The sequence below is a fragment of the Centropristis striata genome, chromosome 12 (genome assembly GCF_030273125.1).
Source record: "Centropristis striata isolate RG_2023a ecotype Rhode Island chromosome 12, C.striata_1.0, whole genome shotgun sequence".
Taxonomy (NCBI): domain Eukaryota; kingdom Metazoa; phylum Chordata; class Actinopteri; order Perciformes; family Serranidae; genus Centropristis; species Centropristis striata.
In genome coordinates, this window is record NC_081528.1 from 11,643,485 (window position 1) to 11,663,014 (window position 19,530).

Sequence of the window (19,530 nt, forward strand, 5' to 3'; positions counted from 1 at the left end):
TTTCTCAGTCTTCTATTTACAGTAATATGATTATTTAGGTTTTGGCTGCTACTTGGACAAAATACACAATTTTGGGCTGGGAAATCATTAGGGGCATTTTTCTGTATTTTCACACATTTTCATATACCAAAGCATAATGAACAAGTTAGTCAGCCGATCGATAAATTGGAACTACATTTTACCAAATTGCCCATACCTTTAGTGCATCTTTGCTATTCCACTATGCAACTTGTAAAGAATTTCGGCAGTAGAGTCTGTTATTTTGTTCTCTTCGGAAGATACTGTATCGGTCCTGGAAGTCTTTCTTAAAATCCCTGAACCCCTGGGGAGAGGCACAATGGCAGGATTTCTGTGCATTTGGGGTAAGGAAAGCCTGGCTCCATGCTTCCTTTTCCTAATGGGAGCTCAGTGCTAACTTGGACTGACAGATGCCCATGTTTCCAGGGGTGACAGAGGGGCTTAACCTTGGGAAACTGTCAAGAAACAAGGATTATTTTACCTTCCACTAAAATATTTAGGAATTTGAGTCGATATTATGGGATAGAGGGTATCTTCAAAGTTATTAAAGTTTTGTCTGACCTGCTCCCTTATCCTAAAGTGTCCTCTTGTGACAGCGCCAATACAAGATAACTCACGTGCAGTTACATAACTTTAATTTTAAAATCTATCTTTATGGTATTTTTCTTCAGTATTCAAAATACAGAACATGCATGCAAGGATACAGTTTACACATTTTGATTTAAATTAAAGTTTCTCAAACCCTTTAAATTTGTCTGTGGATTGTTAAGAATATTTCTTGTTTTATTTTGAATTAATCTTAAATATTTATTGACATTGAACTATAAATAACTACCCACAGTGTTTATAGTTTTTGGAATACCAGTAGGCTGTTTTTCTGATTGTGTAATGGAAAACAAGCTGTAACGGAATCAGTTTTGAGGTGCGTCTCAAGTGGATGTTTCAACATGATTACACCAAAGACTGTCCAACACTTGTGAGAGCAGAAGCCATTGTAAACACCCTGATTAACCCGCACTGTGCTCTGGTGTTGACACAGTATGTCGGTGAAGCTCCTGATTAGCTCAGCCCTGCTGAGGACAGAGCTTTGTAATGAGAAAAGAGAAGGGCATGTCTGAACGAGTATTCAACTGGAGAACAGAATTATCACATTGAAAGTTTAGAAGGTTTTTTGTTTGTTTTGGCTGGTATACAGGCCTCCCCGTCTTACAGTGACAGCATGAAGATGAATCTACTTCTTATCGTCCTTCTTGTATTTACTAAAATTCAAGGTCTGTTGCTTGGAAACTGCACAGAGCATGGTGCACTTCACAAGCACACTGTGCCAAATCTCATATTGCTCAGTCGCTGAGAAAATAACACTTGGGTTACACTTCACTTATTTCAATGAGCTTGAAGCTAAATCCTTGTTTCCATGGGATTAATATTGGCTGGGGACATTCAATGATTTAGAATAATTGCAGCCGCCATCAGTGATGCTAATCCGGTACCTGCAGTAATTGGGTGACAGAGGTCTCGTGATAATACTCATGATGATACTAGTACCACCAAACTCCCAGTAACACAAGTTGTACTTTGACCTTGGTGATTTTTTTTTACTTTGTAATATAGCAGGAAGGCAAAGAGGAGTCAGCGGAGTGGGTGGTGTATGCATTTCAGTTCAGCTCCAAGGTTTGATCCTATAATTGAGAAAGTTGCATATTGTTCAGCATTGACCATAAGTATACACTGTTGTTTTAGAAAGAAATTGAATACTTTAAATATGCTCAAATATTTTCTGATATTGTAGACATGTTTATCAGGTATACTGTAAATGAGCCCTTTTTAAAATCTGACTGATCTCACACTGGCGTCGAGATGTCCATCCCAGCAGGTCAAGGATGGGGCGCCTGCCTGTCTGCCTGGCTAACTGTGGCTCCCAGTGTGGCTGCTGGCTGGATGCTGCCATCGGCCTCATGGAAACTGTAGCAGGCAGGATATTGGAGACTAGTGGAGGCCCCTGGAAAAGCCCAACTGCTTAGCAAGCTTAGCTCAGAGGGCTGGTGTCAACACGGGGGCTCTTTGTTTGTGATCTTGCAGGCTGTGGGGGGTTGTTACTAAAATCCTGTTATGTATGGGATATATGGTATAGTAGGGTATTTCTGCAGGCTAAACGGGCTGGTTATTGTGCAAAATCGGAAACCACCACGATTTGGATGTGTTTGATCTGCAGACATACCCAAGGGCTGTAGTTGATGGAGGGCCTATCTAGTAACCTCAAATTCACATGATCCATGCATGACAGCAGTTGTTCATCATGAGCTACTTATCCTTGTGTGTTTGATCAACTGACACCTTACCTGTTAACCCAGAGTTTTCATTTGCCAATCAAATACCTGATTTATACTTAATTTCTTTTTAAACTTTCCACAGAACTCTTTTGTGTCTTCATTCTCACTTTTACTTCCTGTGTCTAATTTCACTAAAATCAAATTGGTATGAGATGAGCTGGGTTAGTAGAGTGGGGACTGTAATTACACACCCGGGGTAGAATTGAAGAGGTGGCATCTGTGCCACTGAGGGAAGTTCAGCAGACCCTGGAGTGTGCACTGAGAAGAAGGGTTTGAAGGTTCATTCCCCCTCACACACACACACACACACACAGCCAGTGTGGGGCGACACAATGAAAGCCCTGTGTGTCCCTGTCCCACCCAACTGGTCTCCCTGGTCCTCTAAAGGGACATTGTTGCTGAGATCGGACAGTTTTCCTTCCACCAGTCCTTCCTCAGCAGTTTTAAGCCTGGTGGCAGATCTGCAGTGCAGAGAGAGCAGAGGGTTATCAAAACTTGAGAGGCCCAAACCATGGTGCAGATGTATAATACACAGCCCGTAGTGGCACAACCACCTAAATCTATCACATTGTTAAAAAAACAACTTATTTAACATATATAACTCAGTCTTTATGTCATGAATAGGAATATATAATATTCAGTGTATCCCCTAGATTGTTTACATGTATTAACTTTGCCAGTGTGTTTTCTACATTAAAGGAAACTACAATGAGATCTGAGATTGCTGAGTTTAGCTTTTTCTAGATGGAGCTTTGTGTACTGCTTTGAGGGAAAAAACTTTTTAATATTTTGGTCATTGTTAAAATCTATAGTCACAAATGGATTTATATGGGGTTAAATTTTTCTCATTATAACCTGTAAACGCACAGAGGGTGATCTACAAAAAGTCCTTGATTTGCATGTGTTTTGCTATCCACAAATACAATTTTCTAATTTGTAACTTGTATTTTGTTTTTTAAAAATAAGTGTGTATTTGTCAATACACAATTGTCCATTTGTAAAAACAAAAAAGCCATTTGTAAAACTGAAGTCTGTTTGTGAAGTGTGACTCTGCTTTTGTGAATCATCAATCACAAACACACATCTCTTTCCTCAAAGATGCATTTTTGAGACGTTCTTGACAAGATCCACACACATCCACAAACAAATTGCTTGTGATTCACAAATGGCCCGTCCTCCTCAACCAGTGTTGTTGCATACAAACATTCCTTCCACAAACACGAATTTAGGATTTGTAACTTCACCCTCTGTGTGTTTACAGGTATTAATGAGACACATTTAAGCCCATAGATTTACACCAGTGATTTTTCTCATGCCAGAAATGAGTGAATATGGTAAGTCTGTAATATTTTATGTATCTGTTAGAATTTGACATATAAAATTCTCTGCAGCAGGAAGACTTTACTTTGTCGCTTGGAATTATAGGAGGCATAATGAGAATAAAATGTTCACAATGTAGCACTAAGCTTACCCGAAGGCAACTGTTGAATCACATATATATTCAAGTTATAACTATGTTGTGTCAGTGTCGGTTATGATATGATTTATTCCCTAGATTTAATTTTCAAAAGCTTAACTGTCATGGTTTTAGTAAATTAATTGCATATTGTATAAACACAGATCTTTGGATTTAGTATTGTATTCTCATACACACACTGACATGCAGATTTATGAAATGATAAATCACTTGGCAGGCAAGTCACAACTGTCAGCATCACCTTGCAGCTAAAACAGGATGAAGTAATCAACTTCAACCCGCCTCTCACCCCGCATCTTATTTCACACGTGACCCTAGTCAGACTTTCCTTCGTCCTTTTAGTACAGGTCCCCTTCACTCTCCTTCATCCCTGACAACTGCCAAGCCATCCCCATGCCAAATTCTGCTTCCTTTCCCCTCATGTGAGCTCAAGGCCCCGCCAAGCCTGGAAGAAAATGGGGGGAGAAAAACGTGGGAGGGAATGGGGGTGGAAGTGAGTAGCGCCAATGGGGGCCAGGAGTGGGGTTAATCCACAACCCAAACATTGTTCCATCATCTAATCAGGGTGGAAATGGGACGGACTGGCTGGAATACTAACATTTAGCTTAGGGCTAGGCCATTTTAGTCGCAGGAAATTTGGCTTGTTTAATCAGAGGGGCTTATCAAGAGTCGAGGAAAACGGGAGGCAAAGAAGGGAACTGGGCGTCGGAATTCAGACTGTTTAAGCTCTTAGTAAAACAAGTTTGGAAGCCTCTGCCTGAATGCCAGGTGTATGCTTTGAATGCAAAGAGCACTGTGTGTTACATGTTGATATTCTAAGGCTGGTATTTGTTAGCAAAGTTAGACGTTACATTTTATTTCCAACTTTGAGAGATTTTGTGCACTACTTTGGTGCTTCCGGCAGCCCAGCCTGTTTTTATTCACAGCTGAATATACAAAAACCCTGTGCGAGCCTGAGTAGAAATGGCTCTGTCTGGCATGTGATGGCTGCAGTGTGGGAGTGTGGTGGCACACTTGCTAAGCTGTTTTAGCCTCATTCAAGAATAATCACTTTACAATGTGACAGGCACAGTTGTAAAGAAAAGTTTTAATGCTGTGGGTTAAGTTTGTTTTACTTGACTGTGGCAATGTCTTATGTATCTAAATTATTTTAGTTTATTTTCCTGTTAATCACAGCAGAAAGGTGGCAGTGTTTTAGTCCACCAAGCAATGGAATTTGTGGTATGTTATGAGAGTACGACTTCCCTTTGTCAAATTTTATTTTCTCTCTAAATCCTAAATTAAAAGTTTCTTCAAAGTTAACTGTGTGATAGTTCTCAACCATTTGTAGTCACATGTGAAATATGGCAATCCTCATTCTTAAAAAAACAACTTAGAAGACCGACACATGCTCCGTACCTTGTAAGCATCATGTAGAGATTACTTCCCTGTTGTCTAGGAGGGATCAGTATCTGCTTCTTTACTTCACTGTTCTCAGTATTCCACCATGCATTTACATACATCTTTGAAGCTGTTACTTTTTCACCAGCAGACTTGAGTCCTTGAAAACCTAACTCTTGCTGTAGTGTTGAATACTGTGCGAGAGTGTGTAGATAAAATATACAACTTGACATGAAACGGCAATGCTTCATTCTTGAGACATTTCAAAGGCAACCTCCTTGTTTAGTTTCGAGCTTCCTCAAACGATGAGTTTATGTGAACGTTGGCGTGAGGCCATTCTACTTTTCATCTTTCATGTGAAAGGAAGCAGAGAACAAGATCCAAACCTAGAAATCTAACAAAGGTCAAAGGCTGATCTGAAATCCATTGAGAACTACTGAAACATAACAAAGAACAAAAGTTTTGATCTCGCTGGAGTCCCAAAGGAACTCTCATGCTAAATATTGAACATTTTGATTACATATTTAATGCATTTCATTACATAATTTATCCCTGTTGAATTTAGTGTATATGTATGCTTGAATGCACTCATGCAGCTCCTTAGATGTTTAATCATGTGTTTCGCAGTTCATGGCATTCATTAGCAACATTTCTCACTATGGTTGTACAGTCATAGATAATAATGGGATGTCTACCATGGTGGAAAATTGGATATTTTTTTTACTGTTTGACAAATCTCTGTTGTCTATAGATGTATTTCCCCAACCCTATCATCATGTGCAGCAGAAGCTAACTAAAAGCTTTTTACTGCTTTTATACCAGAAGAACAGCATTATGCCTGTTTGGCTCTGGTCCTTAAATATACGTCATGGAGATGTCTGCAGAGGCTGCCAATATTTTTAATGCCCATCTCAATTTTACTTTTAAGGTGATAGTTATTTGTTAAAGTGCTTCTCTCTGTACCTTTTTCATCATGCAGTTGGCTGGTAAAATAGCAGGCATGTGAAACTTGTCTTTCTGTGGACTGTGACAGCAGACAAAAAGTTTCTAACAAAGTTAGAACCTTCATGAGGACCTTTTTAAAGGTGATTGACAACATACTTGGATGTCATGGGTCACCAGCAAATCAGCAGTAGCTTGTTATACACTTGTCAGTAAGGGTACTGACAAAAGAGACAAAGGATCAAAGGAAGCAGAGTTGTAATTTGACCTATGAACTTGAACTGAAGCATCATTAACATTGATGTGTCACATTGGTCTCTTCTCTCTTGAGGAGTGTTTGATTCATTGCTCTGTTGAAGTGAGTTTCAAAAACTGAGCCAAGTGTGGAAAACTTACTCGCACTCCAAGTTCCTTACTTGTCTTTTGGAATTACTGTCACACAGGATTTCGTTGAATATGACAGTTTCTATGTGTGTGTAACTATGTGCATGGTGTGCACATTCCCTTGTAATCATGAGCAGGTGACTGTTTTGCTTGCAGGCATCTTTGTCTGCAGAGTTGATAAGGAGAAGTGGTTGGTAATAAACTGCATGTACATACTAAATGTTATCTTGATCATTGTTGTGACAGCACCAATTTCTTAAGGACAGATCATGGATTGTTTCAACAGTAAGGACTATAAGCCATACAGACACAGGCTTGCCAGCACCAGTGGGGCAAAAAAGTATTTAGTCAGTCACTGATTGTGCTAGTTCTCCTACTTAGAAAGATGAGAGAGGTCTGTAATTTTCATCATAGGTACACTTCAACTATGAGAGACAGAATGAGAAAAAAAAATCCAGGAAATCACATTGTAGGATTTTTAAAGAATTGAAGGCCAACGCTAATGCTACCGCTTTACAGTGTTTGTGTTTTTCTATAAAATATTTTATCTGCAGTCATTTTTTCCTGTCCTCTGCCTACATTTAGTTTCATTTTTAATTTGAGCGTATATCAACTGTCTATTCTTATATTTGCACTTTGTTTTTGCTTAAATATTAATGCGTTCTTCATCCATTAAAAAGGTCTATGATGACATGTTCAAATTTAGCCACATATGGACCAAACTTCCAGGTGGTCTTCAGCTTTACAGTGTGAACACAAACATCAGACGGACATTTATTCAGAGCTCATCAGTTGACAGACAGTGGGCCGTCTCCAGAGACGAAGGTGTGACATTGAAAACAGTTCCGCTCGGGGGAAATGTGCTGCTGCAGGCTGGTGCAGCTGGCAGATCAGTAGTCCCTGGTGTGCTGTTATTTAACCGTTTCTAATTTAGCATGTAACTAACCATGATTTTTTTTTAAATCTAAAATGTTTGTGTCATTACAGTACGTTTTTTTGCTGGTGAGTTATTTGCTCATTGGAGTTATTTAAATTGTTTGGACAACATCTGTTAAGTAAATTGTCTTATTGCTTCAAATTAATTTAAACAGTGGGGAGCCTTTATGTTAGCTTACAAGCAAACTTAATAGAAAACCAGAAATATATATAATAGAAATATAAATGGAACAATTTGTTTTTACATGGAATTTAGATTTTTGTCTTACTTTCTAATCTCTGATGGAGCCTGTAGGATAATTTAGTTATTAATGAATTTATCCTGTAACGCAAGGGGTCATGGGTTTTATCCCCATACCTGCCCATCAGTGCATGGTGTCATATAAGTACCCTTTAAAAAAAAAAAAAAAAAAAAAAAAGAAGGACTAAATACAGTAGAGGCAGAGTGCCATCTGACAGCCATAGTCTTAACATGTAAATATAATGTAATTCTAATCAGATAAAAACCAGTTTGTCTTGCTGAGTAGGAGCAATACATGAGTAATCGGGGGTTGTGAAAGGTTTCCCACGCTAGATGACTCTCACGGGGTCCTCCATGTGACTGGGAACATTTGTGCTTTTCTGGCTAAAATTTGAAAGCAACAGTAGAAAGTGTGTGTTTGTTTGTGTTTCAGATACATGAGAATTACTGAATGTGAGGTTCATAGGAAGCCAAATTGTATCCCTTCTAACATTCTTCAAACTGTTATAACAGAGACTTCAGTTTACTGTAATCTGTTGTAAAACTTGTTTTACAGTGTAAACTCAACCAAACAATCTGGTTATCTGGTAGTCTTGACTTGTTTCAAACAGTGTTACATTTTATAGTCACATGAATTTCTGTTTAACTGATCTCGCTCAGAGTGATTGTTCTCCACTCTTGAACGGCATACTTATTTATGTCTTCCTTTCCCTTTTTATTGTGCTCTCCATGACTACAAATCAACATAATTCATTGCTGTTGCCTGCAGCGTGTGGTTGGCACATGTGAATGGTAAACTTGTGGTAATCCAGCACAAAGATCTTGCATAACATTCTGTCCCACGCATAATTTTTCTTGTGTTGTCTTTCTGTTAGAAAATTATTTGATAGTTTCGTAGCTGAATGCTTTTTAAAATAATGTTCGGTCCTTTATTCTGACAGAGGTCATTATTTTTGTTCTTCGTGGTGGTCCCTCAAGATGTTTGCCATTACAGGTTTTAGTTTATGAAACACAGTCATCTATCACAACAGACTGAGTCTAAATAGTCTGCTGTCATCAAATCAGTCTGTAAATATTCCCCTCAGAAGACGTGGTCCGACTCTAGGATTGCACTGTTGCGGTCCAGTGCTGATTCCACTGTATAACCAAGCCAATTATACTCTATTAACTGTCATTACCTGTGATGATCCCTCTTTCATAATGCTCTCTTGTTCATTGTCTCTGGTCTGGGCCGTCACTCCGCTGAGGCTCCAGCTCAACTCAATTGATTTAAAATTTCGGCTGCTTCCTCAGAGCAGTCTCTTTTAACTCTCGCCAAAAAGAAAAAGTGGGGTGTTTGTAGTCAGCCTCCTGTAAACACATGCTGACATCATATGTCTAAGCTGATGTGTAGGCGTGTCGGTGAGTGGATTTGTGTGTGTGGCTAAATGAGTGACAATGAATTGTGTTTGTGTCCATTGATAAAATATCACTAGTCAGAGTTCACTTAAATTTGGCTCTAGACTGTGTGAATGAGCTTGTGTGATCATCCGTCGGGCTCTCACTGCAGTATTTACTCGACTGTATCTGCTGGCGTCAGTGTCTCCAGATCAGTCTGACATGGTGAATGGTTGGATCTGCAACTGATTGTGGTGATTTAGTGGTGATCTGCCATGCAGGCTTTAAAAGCATGATCCAATATTAGCCTAAATCTTGTAAAACCTCTGCCAACTCAGGGAAACCTCATGATGCATGCTAAAAGTTGGCAACAAGGAGACAAATACACAATCTATTCAGTTTTCCAGATCCACATTGGCCCCAGATGCCTTAAGCACCTATATGTCTACTCTCTGGAATGGAAAGATTGTCTCACTTTTGTACAGCACAAATTATGATTACTTTATTTTTCTTTTGATTCTCAAGAGATAAGCGCCCCTCCTGTGGATTGTTTTTAGCAAGATAAAAATATGTAGGGCTACAACTAATAATAATTTCCATCGATGATTAACAAGATGATGCCAAAGACTTTTTACAAGTTATAGAAAAGCAAAAGTGAAAATGCATTTGCTTTGTATTTGAAAAGCTGGAACCAGAGTGTTTGGAATTTCTGCTTTAACAATTTCAAGCAATTAATAAGTCAAATAGTTGCCAGGATGAACAGATAAATCAACTTTTTAATTTTATGTGGCCATAGATGTGACTGAAAGGTCCATGGTATCCCTACTCTTCATGCCAACCTATTTTATAAAATGCATTTTATTTGTGCTCAATCATTTAATGTATTCATCCTTTTATTGTATTGATATACTACTATAAAACATAGAAAGCAGACTAGTTTAAGTACTATGTCAGTTAATCCCCTCATTCCTCACCGCCCCCCTCATTCCATCCATCAACATGCCAACGCAGTGAGCACAGAGCAGAGAGTCCATAGTCACAATAGGGGATCCCTGCGGTGGAGGCAGTGGTGGCAGCTTATAAAAAGGTCCGGATGATTGACCGTAGGCAGATACCACTCCTGACCTTTGGCTGAACTTGTTGAAACTCCGTGAGTTGAGGGGACCCCTAACCAGAGCCCCCCCTCCTCATATGAAGTCAGATGTTACCAATTTCAATACTGTTGTTTACCGTTTTAGATTTTTTTTTTCATCAAATCCTATTTCTCCTGAAGCCAAAGACGAGATTTGAATCTTTTTTATGATGATAAAATCTTGGCAGTTGACTCATTATTTCTGGAGCAGAGCAGTGTTTTGTCTTGTCATGAAGCAGTTGATTTAGGTTCTGCAATAATGAACAAATTGAGTGGTTTTATTGTTTAGTCTTTTGCCTGACGACACCAGACTACACAAATCATGCATTAGGATTGTTTCTATTCCCCCAGTTGGGGTCATAAAGTTTGTCTTTCTGAATGGCCAGGTTGCGCATGGTTGTTTTTGTACTGTGAACCAGAAGCATTTAAAGATTAAGCTCTCTTGCCAAATTGAATTAACAAGATTATTGGCTATAGACCAAAAGACGTGTTTACATGCGTTCTTTAACTTGGACGCATAGTGTTGGATTCAGTCAGGATTATGCAACACACTTAAGACAACATCCAGTAAAGTAGAATGCTTTTGACTACAGAGCAGGCGTGTGACCGTAAAGCAGGCGTGTGGGTTGGGAGCACATGTCTCTGTTTATGTTCACCAGCCCTTGAGCTAGCAGCTGTCATCTCTTTAACAGGCTGATCGCACTTTGCCTCAGGGCCTTGAGGTAAGTAGGGTTTTACTCCCCCAAGTCACGGAAACCACCCTGTCTCAGACCTTGAATTATTGGTCGTTAATTTGGGACAGGTAACCGTCCAATGCAGGGCCTCTGGGATTGCTGCTGCACTGCAACAGATCTGTTTTCAGTGGATGACCCCAGGGCAGAGGGATTGCAATAAGCTAGTTCAGACAGGGAGATGTAAAACTGATACACAGTTGTGGACTTGATTCCTCTTTATTGGAAAGCTCTTGATTTGGCTGTTGTGTTGAGTAAAAATGCAGTTCTATTTTTTTCATCTATATTCTGTTCCAAGAATTGTATTTTTCCTGACGATATAATTTTCAGTAAATTTGAATTGAGGTCCTCTGCCAGACATGATTTGACTGTAGAGGAGTTCTATCTCTCAAAACATGAAAGCAATGTCTCCTGGGAGTTTTCATGCTAAAAATTCATTGGAGTTTTTTATTTCATAATTCATCAAAGCAAAAAAAAAAATGGATTCACACTCTTATGCTCCTTCAGTGAGACAGGATTTGGCAAATGCAAAGTTTAAAGTTCATTCATGGTTTTCTAAACCATCATAATGTAGACATCCTTTAATTTTGGAGACAGTGCTGAAAAACATGTGTGTGACAGTGATGACCGCTTTGGACGTGTATCCATGAGAATGACTTTGGTCTGGACATGAAGGGTTTCCTAAGGGAAGGAAGTGAAAAGGAGGAAAAAAAGCAAGCCGGCATCATTTGATTGTTTGTGAAACAATGCGGGCGACGTTCCACTGAAAACAACAAAGACGACACATTCCTCTTTTTAATTGAGTCCCCTCATATGACCCTGCGGTGGTTTGAAAACACTATTCAGATCCAGAAGTTTCCAGCATTTTTAGGATGCAGCCTTTGAAACTATACATTATAATACAGCATGCATATCTTCCCTGTCAATCACCTGTGTTCTCTTTTGCTTATAAAACCAAGCAAGAAACCAATCGGAAGAAATTTTTGTTTTGCATTTCTGATTTCATGATGGCATCCCCTTAGTTTTGCATGTACGTATGTCTACCAAGATGGAGACCTTATTTAGCTAAAGCCAGTCGAATCTGTAATAAAGCAAAAAGACTCATCATAGGCACAGCAGACAGACACAGAGAGCCAGACAGCAGCCTGTTAAACAACACGAGAGCCAGAGAGTTTGAACAACAACCCACATTAGCTCACCTGCTGAAGTCAGCTCTTTATCTCACGTACAAACCTGAAAATGCCTGTTGTTCTTCATTATAGCTTGTTTAACAAGCCACCAGACAAATATTCACAGGGGAAAAGTGCATTGCGAACGTAATTTTGCAGGCTGGAGAGCTTGATCCAAACGTAGTCTAGATTCTGGTGTGATCTGAAGTATTCAGTACTGCTTACAACACATCATGACATTGACTGTAGGTTACAGCACACATTTGTTTACTTCGTCTAGTATGGCCAGGACATGTGGTACCTTTCCACACAGCATTTGCTATAAGAAAAATGCATATTATATGTTGCCCAAATGTGTGTTGTCTCAAACTAAATGTTCCCTCGGGTCGTTCAGGAGTTTCATATGCACTTCAGCTCAAGATGACACTTACGGGAGCAACAGATGTACATGAATCAAGGTCCTCAGCAGCTCTGCAGTCACTGCCAAACTTAGCAGCAAGATAATGAGAAAAACCGAATACCTGCCATTTTCTTGCCAAAGCAAGAACAGCAATATGTAATTTATGTTAATGTGCATGAACCCCAAAGGACAAAATATTAATTGACCTAACCTTTAAGATACCACTTCCCACCCGGAGGTTTGGCCCACCGGAGGCCCATTAAATTATTTTTGGGCTTTATTAAATATGGAAAAAATGTTTCACACACATATGGATTTTTATGCTTCTCGTCTTTTCCTTTTTCTTATGAGATTATGAGTATGAGCAGTTTCTGTGTTTCTAAATTGTACAATATCACCTGTAGCCTAAATTATCCTCATAGAAACATTTTCCAGAGGTTTTTCACTTAAATACCTGTAACAATAAGTAATTTTCTGTCTGTCTTTTTCCTGATGCACTTGGCTCAAACTTTAGTTGAATCTTTTTAAAGGTGGTAACACTGTAATCTCTCCGTGTGAACCTGTTGTGACACTTTAATCTCCCCGTGCACTCATACTCATTGACAAGGCTAGTGAAGAGCTGACCTAGTTATTAGAAAGACTGTTCTGTAACTTAAAGCACACCAGTTCAGCACCTGCAGCAGCCAGCATGAAACCAAAAACTGAAAACCTGACCATATCTACTGTATGCCAAGAAACTGTAACTGCGACATGTAAAAACAGTAATAGATAAGCCATCTTTAGCAAGCAGAGTACTAAAATTCATGCGACACATTTATGGAGGAGCTCCTAAATCAAGGTCAGCTACTTGGCTGTAGTTTTTTTTAAGCTGCAGATATAAAAGTATCTAGGCCACTGAATCTTCCATGATGATCAGACCATGAAATCTTACACTCAAACAAAACCAGGGAAAGGTATTCTGCAATGTACTGAATCTGTGGTTACTAAACATTGACAACAGTGAAGACCTGGGAGTGTAATTCACATCATTCCTGCATATAGAAAGGACAGAAATAACTAGTAATGGGATCTACAGCCTGCTGCCCTCTAGCTCTCCAAATTTAACTTTTTGTTTCACCAACATTTCTTAATGGCAGATCTGAAGAATCATTTAATTTGATTGATTAAGTTAAACCTCAGCTGGCCAGAGTTTTTGTGGCCAAGTAACTTTATCCTGCAGCTCAGTGGAAAAGGCAAGATGGAAGAGAAGAGAAGAAGATAATTACCATGATCCTACTGTTCTGTCAACTGAAAAATGCAGTCTGACAATCTCCCAAATGTTACATCATCTCTAGTAGCCTATAGATGTTTTAAAGAAAAGTTTGAGATTTTGGATAATTGCGCCAATTTGCTTTCTTGCCTAGAGTAAAATGATAAGATAGACACAGATCTAATATTTGTACAGTAGTATGGAGCTTAACTTGGCATGAATGCTGACTGGAAACCAGATGAAACGGCTACCTAGGCTCCATCTGAAGCACCCTGTGAACCCCCAACTACCATTACAATTCATTTTGTGTATGGGCTTTACACTAACTTTCAAAAGTGTTTGCCAGGGCTGCTACCTTGGGCCAGTGGACTTGAAGTGTCCCTTTATCGAGGTGTAAGTTGAACAGACTTTGCAGTATGATATTTGATATTTGATTTGTTCAGGTTAATCTGGTTCTTTCAGTTGAATCAGTTTGCACATTCACATGTGATGTTGACAGGTTAGTCAAACTTTTCACCCCACAGTCAAACATCTTAATTTGCTTCCCCATTGTCTCTAAAATAGATGCATTTGCTCACGAGTAAAAATGCACCAATGCATGTGCAGTGTTGTCTGGTTTCGGTTCTGACTGTAACAGCACTCATGTTCCAAATATTTATTTTAGGTGGTGCATGTTTTGCTGTTTATTGTTCCTATTTTTTTTATGTTAAAAAGTGTTTGCTACTGATGGCAACCAAAGGCTAAGAAATGGTTTCCAATTTCTCAAAATGGTTGCCTGTATCAGGTGTTACTGTTGAGCCCTAGTTTAAACAAACTGCATGTAACATGATAATTGGTGAACTTAAGAGGTGCTGTGCTGGTTGGTTTCACCCTTAGCTGTCTACTCTTTGCCATTGAAGTTTGATACTCGGCCAGTTCTTCCCATTGATGTTTAATTCAACAAATACTATTATGTCTTCCTCAAGAGCAGGTCCATGAACTGTAATCATAGAATATGGGTCTTGTGGACCATGTTTTTGAACTGCAGCAGACTTTTAGGCCTTACGCTCATGCCTCACTCATCACTTCTGTGCTGTCAACACCAGGTACACAATGCCCTGTTCACAAGTGCTGGCGCAGTAGGGAATAGTGTCAGTGAATGGCTAAATGTCAGTATACAGGGACACTCTGTGCTACTGTCTTTTCTCTGTTTGTCTATCTTTATCTGAATCTCTTTCTGTCTAAGTCCCGAGCTCTAAACTCGACAATTCACTGTGCCCCCAACAGCAAAAATGAGGCCTACTGTTGGCCTACTTGCTGACACACAGCAGTCCATTTCTTTTGTAACAGGTCCGGGCTCCGCAACGAGCCAAGAAGCTGACATAAATGAAACACACAGCCGGCTCAGACAATCTACATCTCCACACTTTTTTCCACAGCTGTGCAAATAAATGTAAAAGAAACTCTCAGGAAATTTAATCTTGTAATTGTTTTGGCTTCCAAACCAGCAGACCAAAGGGGTCCCCCTTTTTTTACGGTCAAACCCCTGCCAGTGTTTGTGAGAATAAATGGATTTTAAGTAGGTCTGCTCCTAAAAGGCCTAAATTGGCCAATAATCTGGAGTGGGAGACATTATTTCACTGTTGCTGTTGATGTTTGCACTTGAGATGTTTGTTTGCAACAACTGAACCTTACATATTTAAATGCCTTGCAACAAATAAGAATGCATTCATATGTGTTGCAAGATCTGTCCAAGAAAATCACACATGCCTAAAGATGTGCTGTAGTCATGCAAATACATGCAAACAGGCAGCTTCTCCTCCTCAGAGGGTCTGAGCAACTATTACCCAATAAATCCCCTGTCACAACATATTAGCCTGCCAGAGCCATTTGGTTGGGATGATTGCGGCTTATGTCAAGCTTGTTAGTGTTTAGCGCTGTTAACTAGAGAGGGACTTGATATACGACCGGCAGCTCTTTGTGCACCTCTCCATACCATTCCCAGGATTTATCGTGAAAGAAAGACGTGAAAGGAGTGTTGATAAAGGTTGTTTATTAGTTTCCAAGTGGAGCTTGTGTGTCTAGACTTCAGATTCAGTGGCTGGCTTGAATATTTGATGTTTTGCTTTTTTGTTATTGTTATATTTTTGCTAACTCACTCCTTTTGATCTCTCTGTAGGCTGTGACAGGAAGATGCTTTGGTGACAAGGACTTCAGAGGAGGTTTGGAGAATGGGATACTGCTATGCGAGTGAGTTCTGACTACATTTAGATTTTTATCTGTCTGACTGTAATAATTAAATTGTCAACTAGATGTCTCTTAGGCTTCGATCTTTTTAGGCCTTCTTACTGTTGTCTGAGTGACAGTGAAATATAGGTTATTTTAATTTGCCTCTGTTTTTATTTCATTTTAAGGCTCTGAGAGAATGTTGTGTTTCATGGTGACTTAAAAATGGTGCAACAGTTTACAAAGCTCCACTTCTGAGAGTGGGAGTGCAAGAGTCCGAATCATAATGTTTACAAATAACTCAAGTGAGCAATCACAAATGTTCCTCTTGCGTTCTTCTCTTATTAAATTTACAGTTTTTTAAGTGATATAGTTTTGTGGTGTGGCTTCCCAGGCCTGTTTGTTTTACAATTATAATGCCCAGACAGTTAATAGGAAGTAAAAAGAAAAACAAAAAAACACCGTTATGTCCACCAAAAGTATTTACACATATAATTCAGAATAAAGGGGTGGGTCACTTGGCCAAAATCTTCCATCATGGTACGTATTTTTTATATCACAGCAACTATATATGTCATGGTGGAGTAATTGATCTGCAATTTCAGTTTAGACATGGTTTAAAATAACCACTCTGTACTTCAAATTTGATTATTTTCCTGTCTGTAGCAAACAAACAAATATATTTGCGGTTCCTGAGAACAATCATTTAATTTCTGTTTGCCTCCTCCTCCTGCAACTTCACTGGAGTGGGTGAGATCGAGTTACTTGCAGGCAGCTGGATTTGCAAAATCACGAGAAAGCACAAGTGTCACGTTAACATGCAAGGATAGCTACTGCGGTAGAAACGGCATTGCCAGATCTCACATCTTATATCACCCATACTTATTTGGAATTAATAAGAATAACATCAGGTTTTTCTCTCATCAGTGCTCTGATGTGTTATAACTCTTTGGTCCTGTGATCAGAGAGACCGACGTCCTGGTATTTTGTCCTCCAGTGCGACACTGTGAACTCTTGTCTGCCCACTCATAATGAGTTAGGGTGCTAAAATGAGACCGAAAATACACACAGACACTTCTTCCACATTCCTTTCTGCCAAGTTCAGTTACACAACCCCAGTGTCCACACCATCTTTATTGTGAATACAGACATCACATCTAATTTAACAGTGTCCCCGCTGGTTTTGGAATCTCTGGAATATTATGGAGTGTCTAGAGGTGTTGTTCCAGCCCCTGAAAATCAGGCCATCATATTAAACACACCATTAGGAGATAGGACTTGCAATATTTATCTCAGGGGAGTGAATTTACTTGGAAACTCAACAAAAATGCTAGATGTTGTTTTGCTTCGAGGTTCCCCCCCAAAAAGTAGTGCTCTTTTAGTTTTATATTTTATTACAGTATGAAACTTTCATAATGCAATTATAGTGACCAAAACTTATGCTTATTTTGTTATTGGGGTATTGTTAAAATGTGCTGAACAATTTTATTCTGAAAACCACTAATAGAATTTGCAGGACTTTACTTTTTGTTTTTGCTTAAACATCTAAATAATGACATAGCCATTGCTTAAGTCAGCCTATGACCATATCAAGTCTGCATTAATGTTGAAGATGTCACCCTGTGGCCATAAGAGGTAACTACACTGACTGTGTACATTGCAGATAAGAAAACGGCAAACAAAATATGTCCTGACATTCTGTATTTCTCAATCAATTGTCCCTATAAAAACAACACAACCATTATAGACAAAGAAATATGCAATTGTGCATGTAAGAATGATGCTACACAGTACTTTTAAAGTGCTGTAATCAATCAGAGTTCTAGTGATGATTAAAATTTTAAGTGGTGATACTAACCCTCTGGAATTCTATCATGGTTTATCATTAAACTGGTAACTACTTCATCCTATGTTGCATTTTTAATATCTTTGGGTTTTGGGCCATGCAATTTAATAATCACCCTTGTCATCACACAGTAGAAGCGTTTACATGCATTACTGGACCAAACAGCAGTGGAGAAACCAGATTTGACTTCCTATGTGAGGCTTGTTTTGAATGTCACTAATTCTACAAGCCAAATGCCCTGCAACCTCTTCCTCTGTTTCCTAAACACAAGGCACCAGGAAGTGTGTTTGTCCCTGTATATACTAATAGGATGATGTATGTGTTTCGATTGTACTTCGTCTGTTTTGATAGTGTCTGTGTTTTAAAATACAGGATAGCACTCTCACTCTTGCAGTCGTTCCTATTTCCTCTTAATGCTGTAACAAGTTTGTACCGTAGCAGGCTTTAGTGGTCACAAATGAGCCACAGATTGTTGCAGATAACTGGCTAAAAATGTGATTTTATATTTGGATTATTTTCATTACGGGTACACTGGGATTTTTTGTTTACAGAAATTGTTTGGGGCAAAGAAATATACAGAGCCATCTGTGCCAAGAAGAGATGATGAAAGCGAGAAATCCACTGGGCTGACTTTGCTATTCTGGTGGGGAAATAAGCAATAAAGCTTCAACATTATTCACATTCCAGTCACTTTTTCAAGAGTGGAAATATTGTCTTCACTGTTGCCATTGCCCACTCTCCCCACCTACACATATTGTATGTAGCACTGAGAACACCCTTCTCCTGGGTTTGTTGAAAGTTATTCTGGGAAACATACAGTACGGCAGGAAGTCTCTACTGAAGCTGCAGTGGATGAGACAGGCTGAGGGAATGAGAGTTCACTAAAAAGCCAAATTACAGCAGTTCATTGCAAAATACCTGCTGGAATGCGATCAACATCACAGGACAGCTGATATCTAATACTGTAAGAGTATCCAAGGGTGGGTTTTTCCTTTACAGTGCAGAATCATTACAGTGCTTCCTCTGATGAAAACACACACAAAAGATGAAACTGGAGACCGAGAGAGAGAGGAAGAGGGAGACAGGGAACTCTTACACTGTCGCTTGTTCATGACTGACAAGCTGCAGGAATACAAACTAACTATCTAAAAAAATGTTACCTTTTGTGTGTTTGCAATGACAGATAAAAACAGAAGGTCATACCTCTTCACATGTGCAGTTCATTGTGATATGAAGTGTACTGGAAGTATTTAACAGCTCCCAGCGGGAGGAAGGAGAAGCACCGGTTCTCCACTCTGATTTAGTATCTGTGTCATTATAAACCTTCCAGACGCCACTGTGGGACCGTCAAAAATGTTTCTTTCTCCCTTTTTGTTCCCCCTCTTTACTCTGAAGAAACACACACACACACACACACACACACACACACACACACAGACAATTTCACACACTCTTTATCTTTTTTGCCTGCAGTTAGTATTCTGCATGAGCTGGGTACAAACTAACTTTGCAGTGCATCATCTGAAATATTCACCACAAGTTGTCATGAAGACAAACTTCAAAGGCATAAGTCTGCTTTTTTGTTTTTTTTCAATAAAATTCAGCTTGTGATGTCTTCTTTCCTCTTTGTCTTTTGTCAGGTTGCTGAGCTCTATTAAACCTGGACTAGTGAAGAAAATTAACAGACTTCCAACACCCATAGCTGGCCTGGTA

At 39.2% G+C, this 19,530-nt stretch overlaps 1 protein-coding gene across 1 annotated transcript in view; it reads left to right on the forward strand.

Annotated features, from left to right (window-relative positions):
- LOC131981544 (LIM and calponin homology domains-containing protein 1-like) overlaps positions 1-19,530 on the forward strand; it is a 91,490-nt gene that overhangs the window by 17,916 nt on the left and 54,044 nt on the right. Inside the window, exons 3-4 of the mRNA XM_059345877.1 lie at positions 15,925-15,995; positions 19,458-19,527. Coding sequence (XP_059201860.1) covers positions 15,925-15,995; positions 19,458-19,527 — 141 coding nt within the window. The remainder of the gene's footprint in view (positions 1-15,924; positions 15,996-19,457; positions 19,528-19,530) is intronic.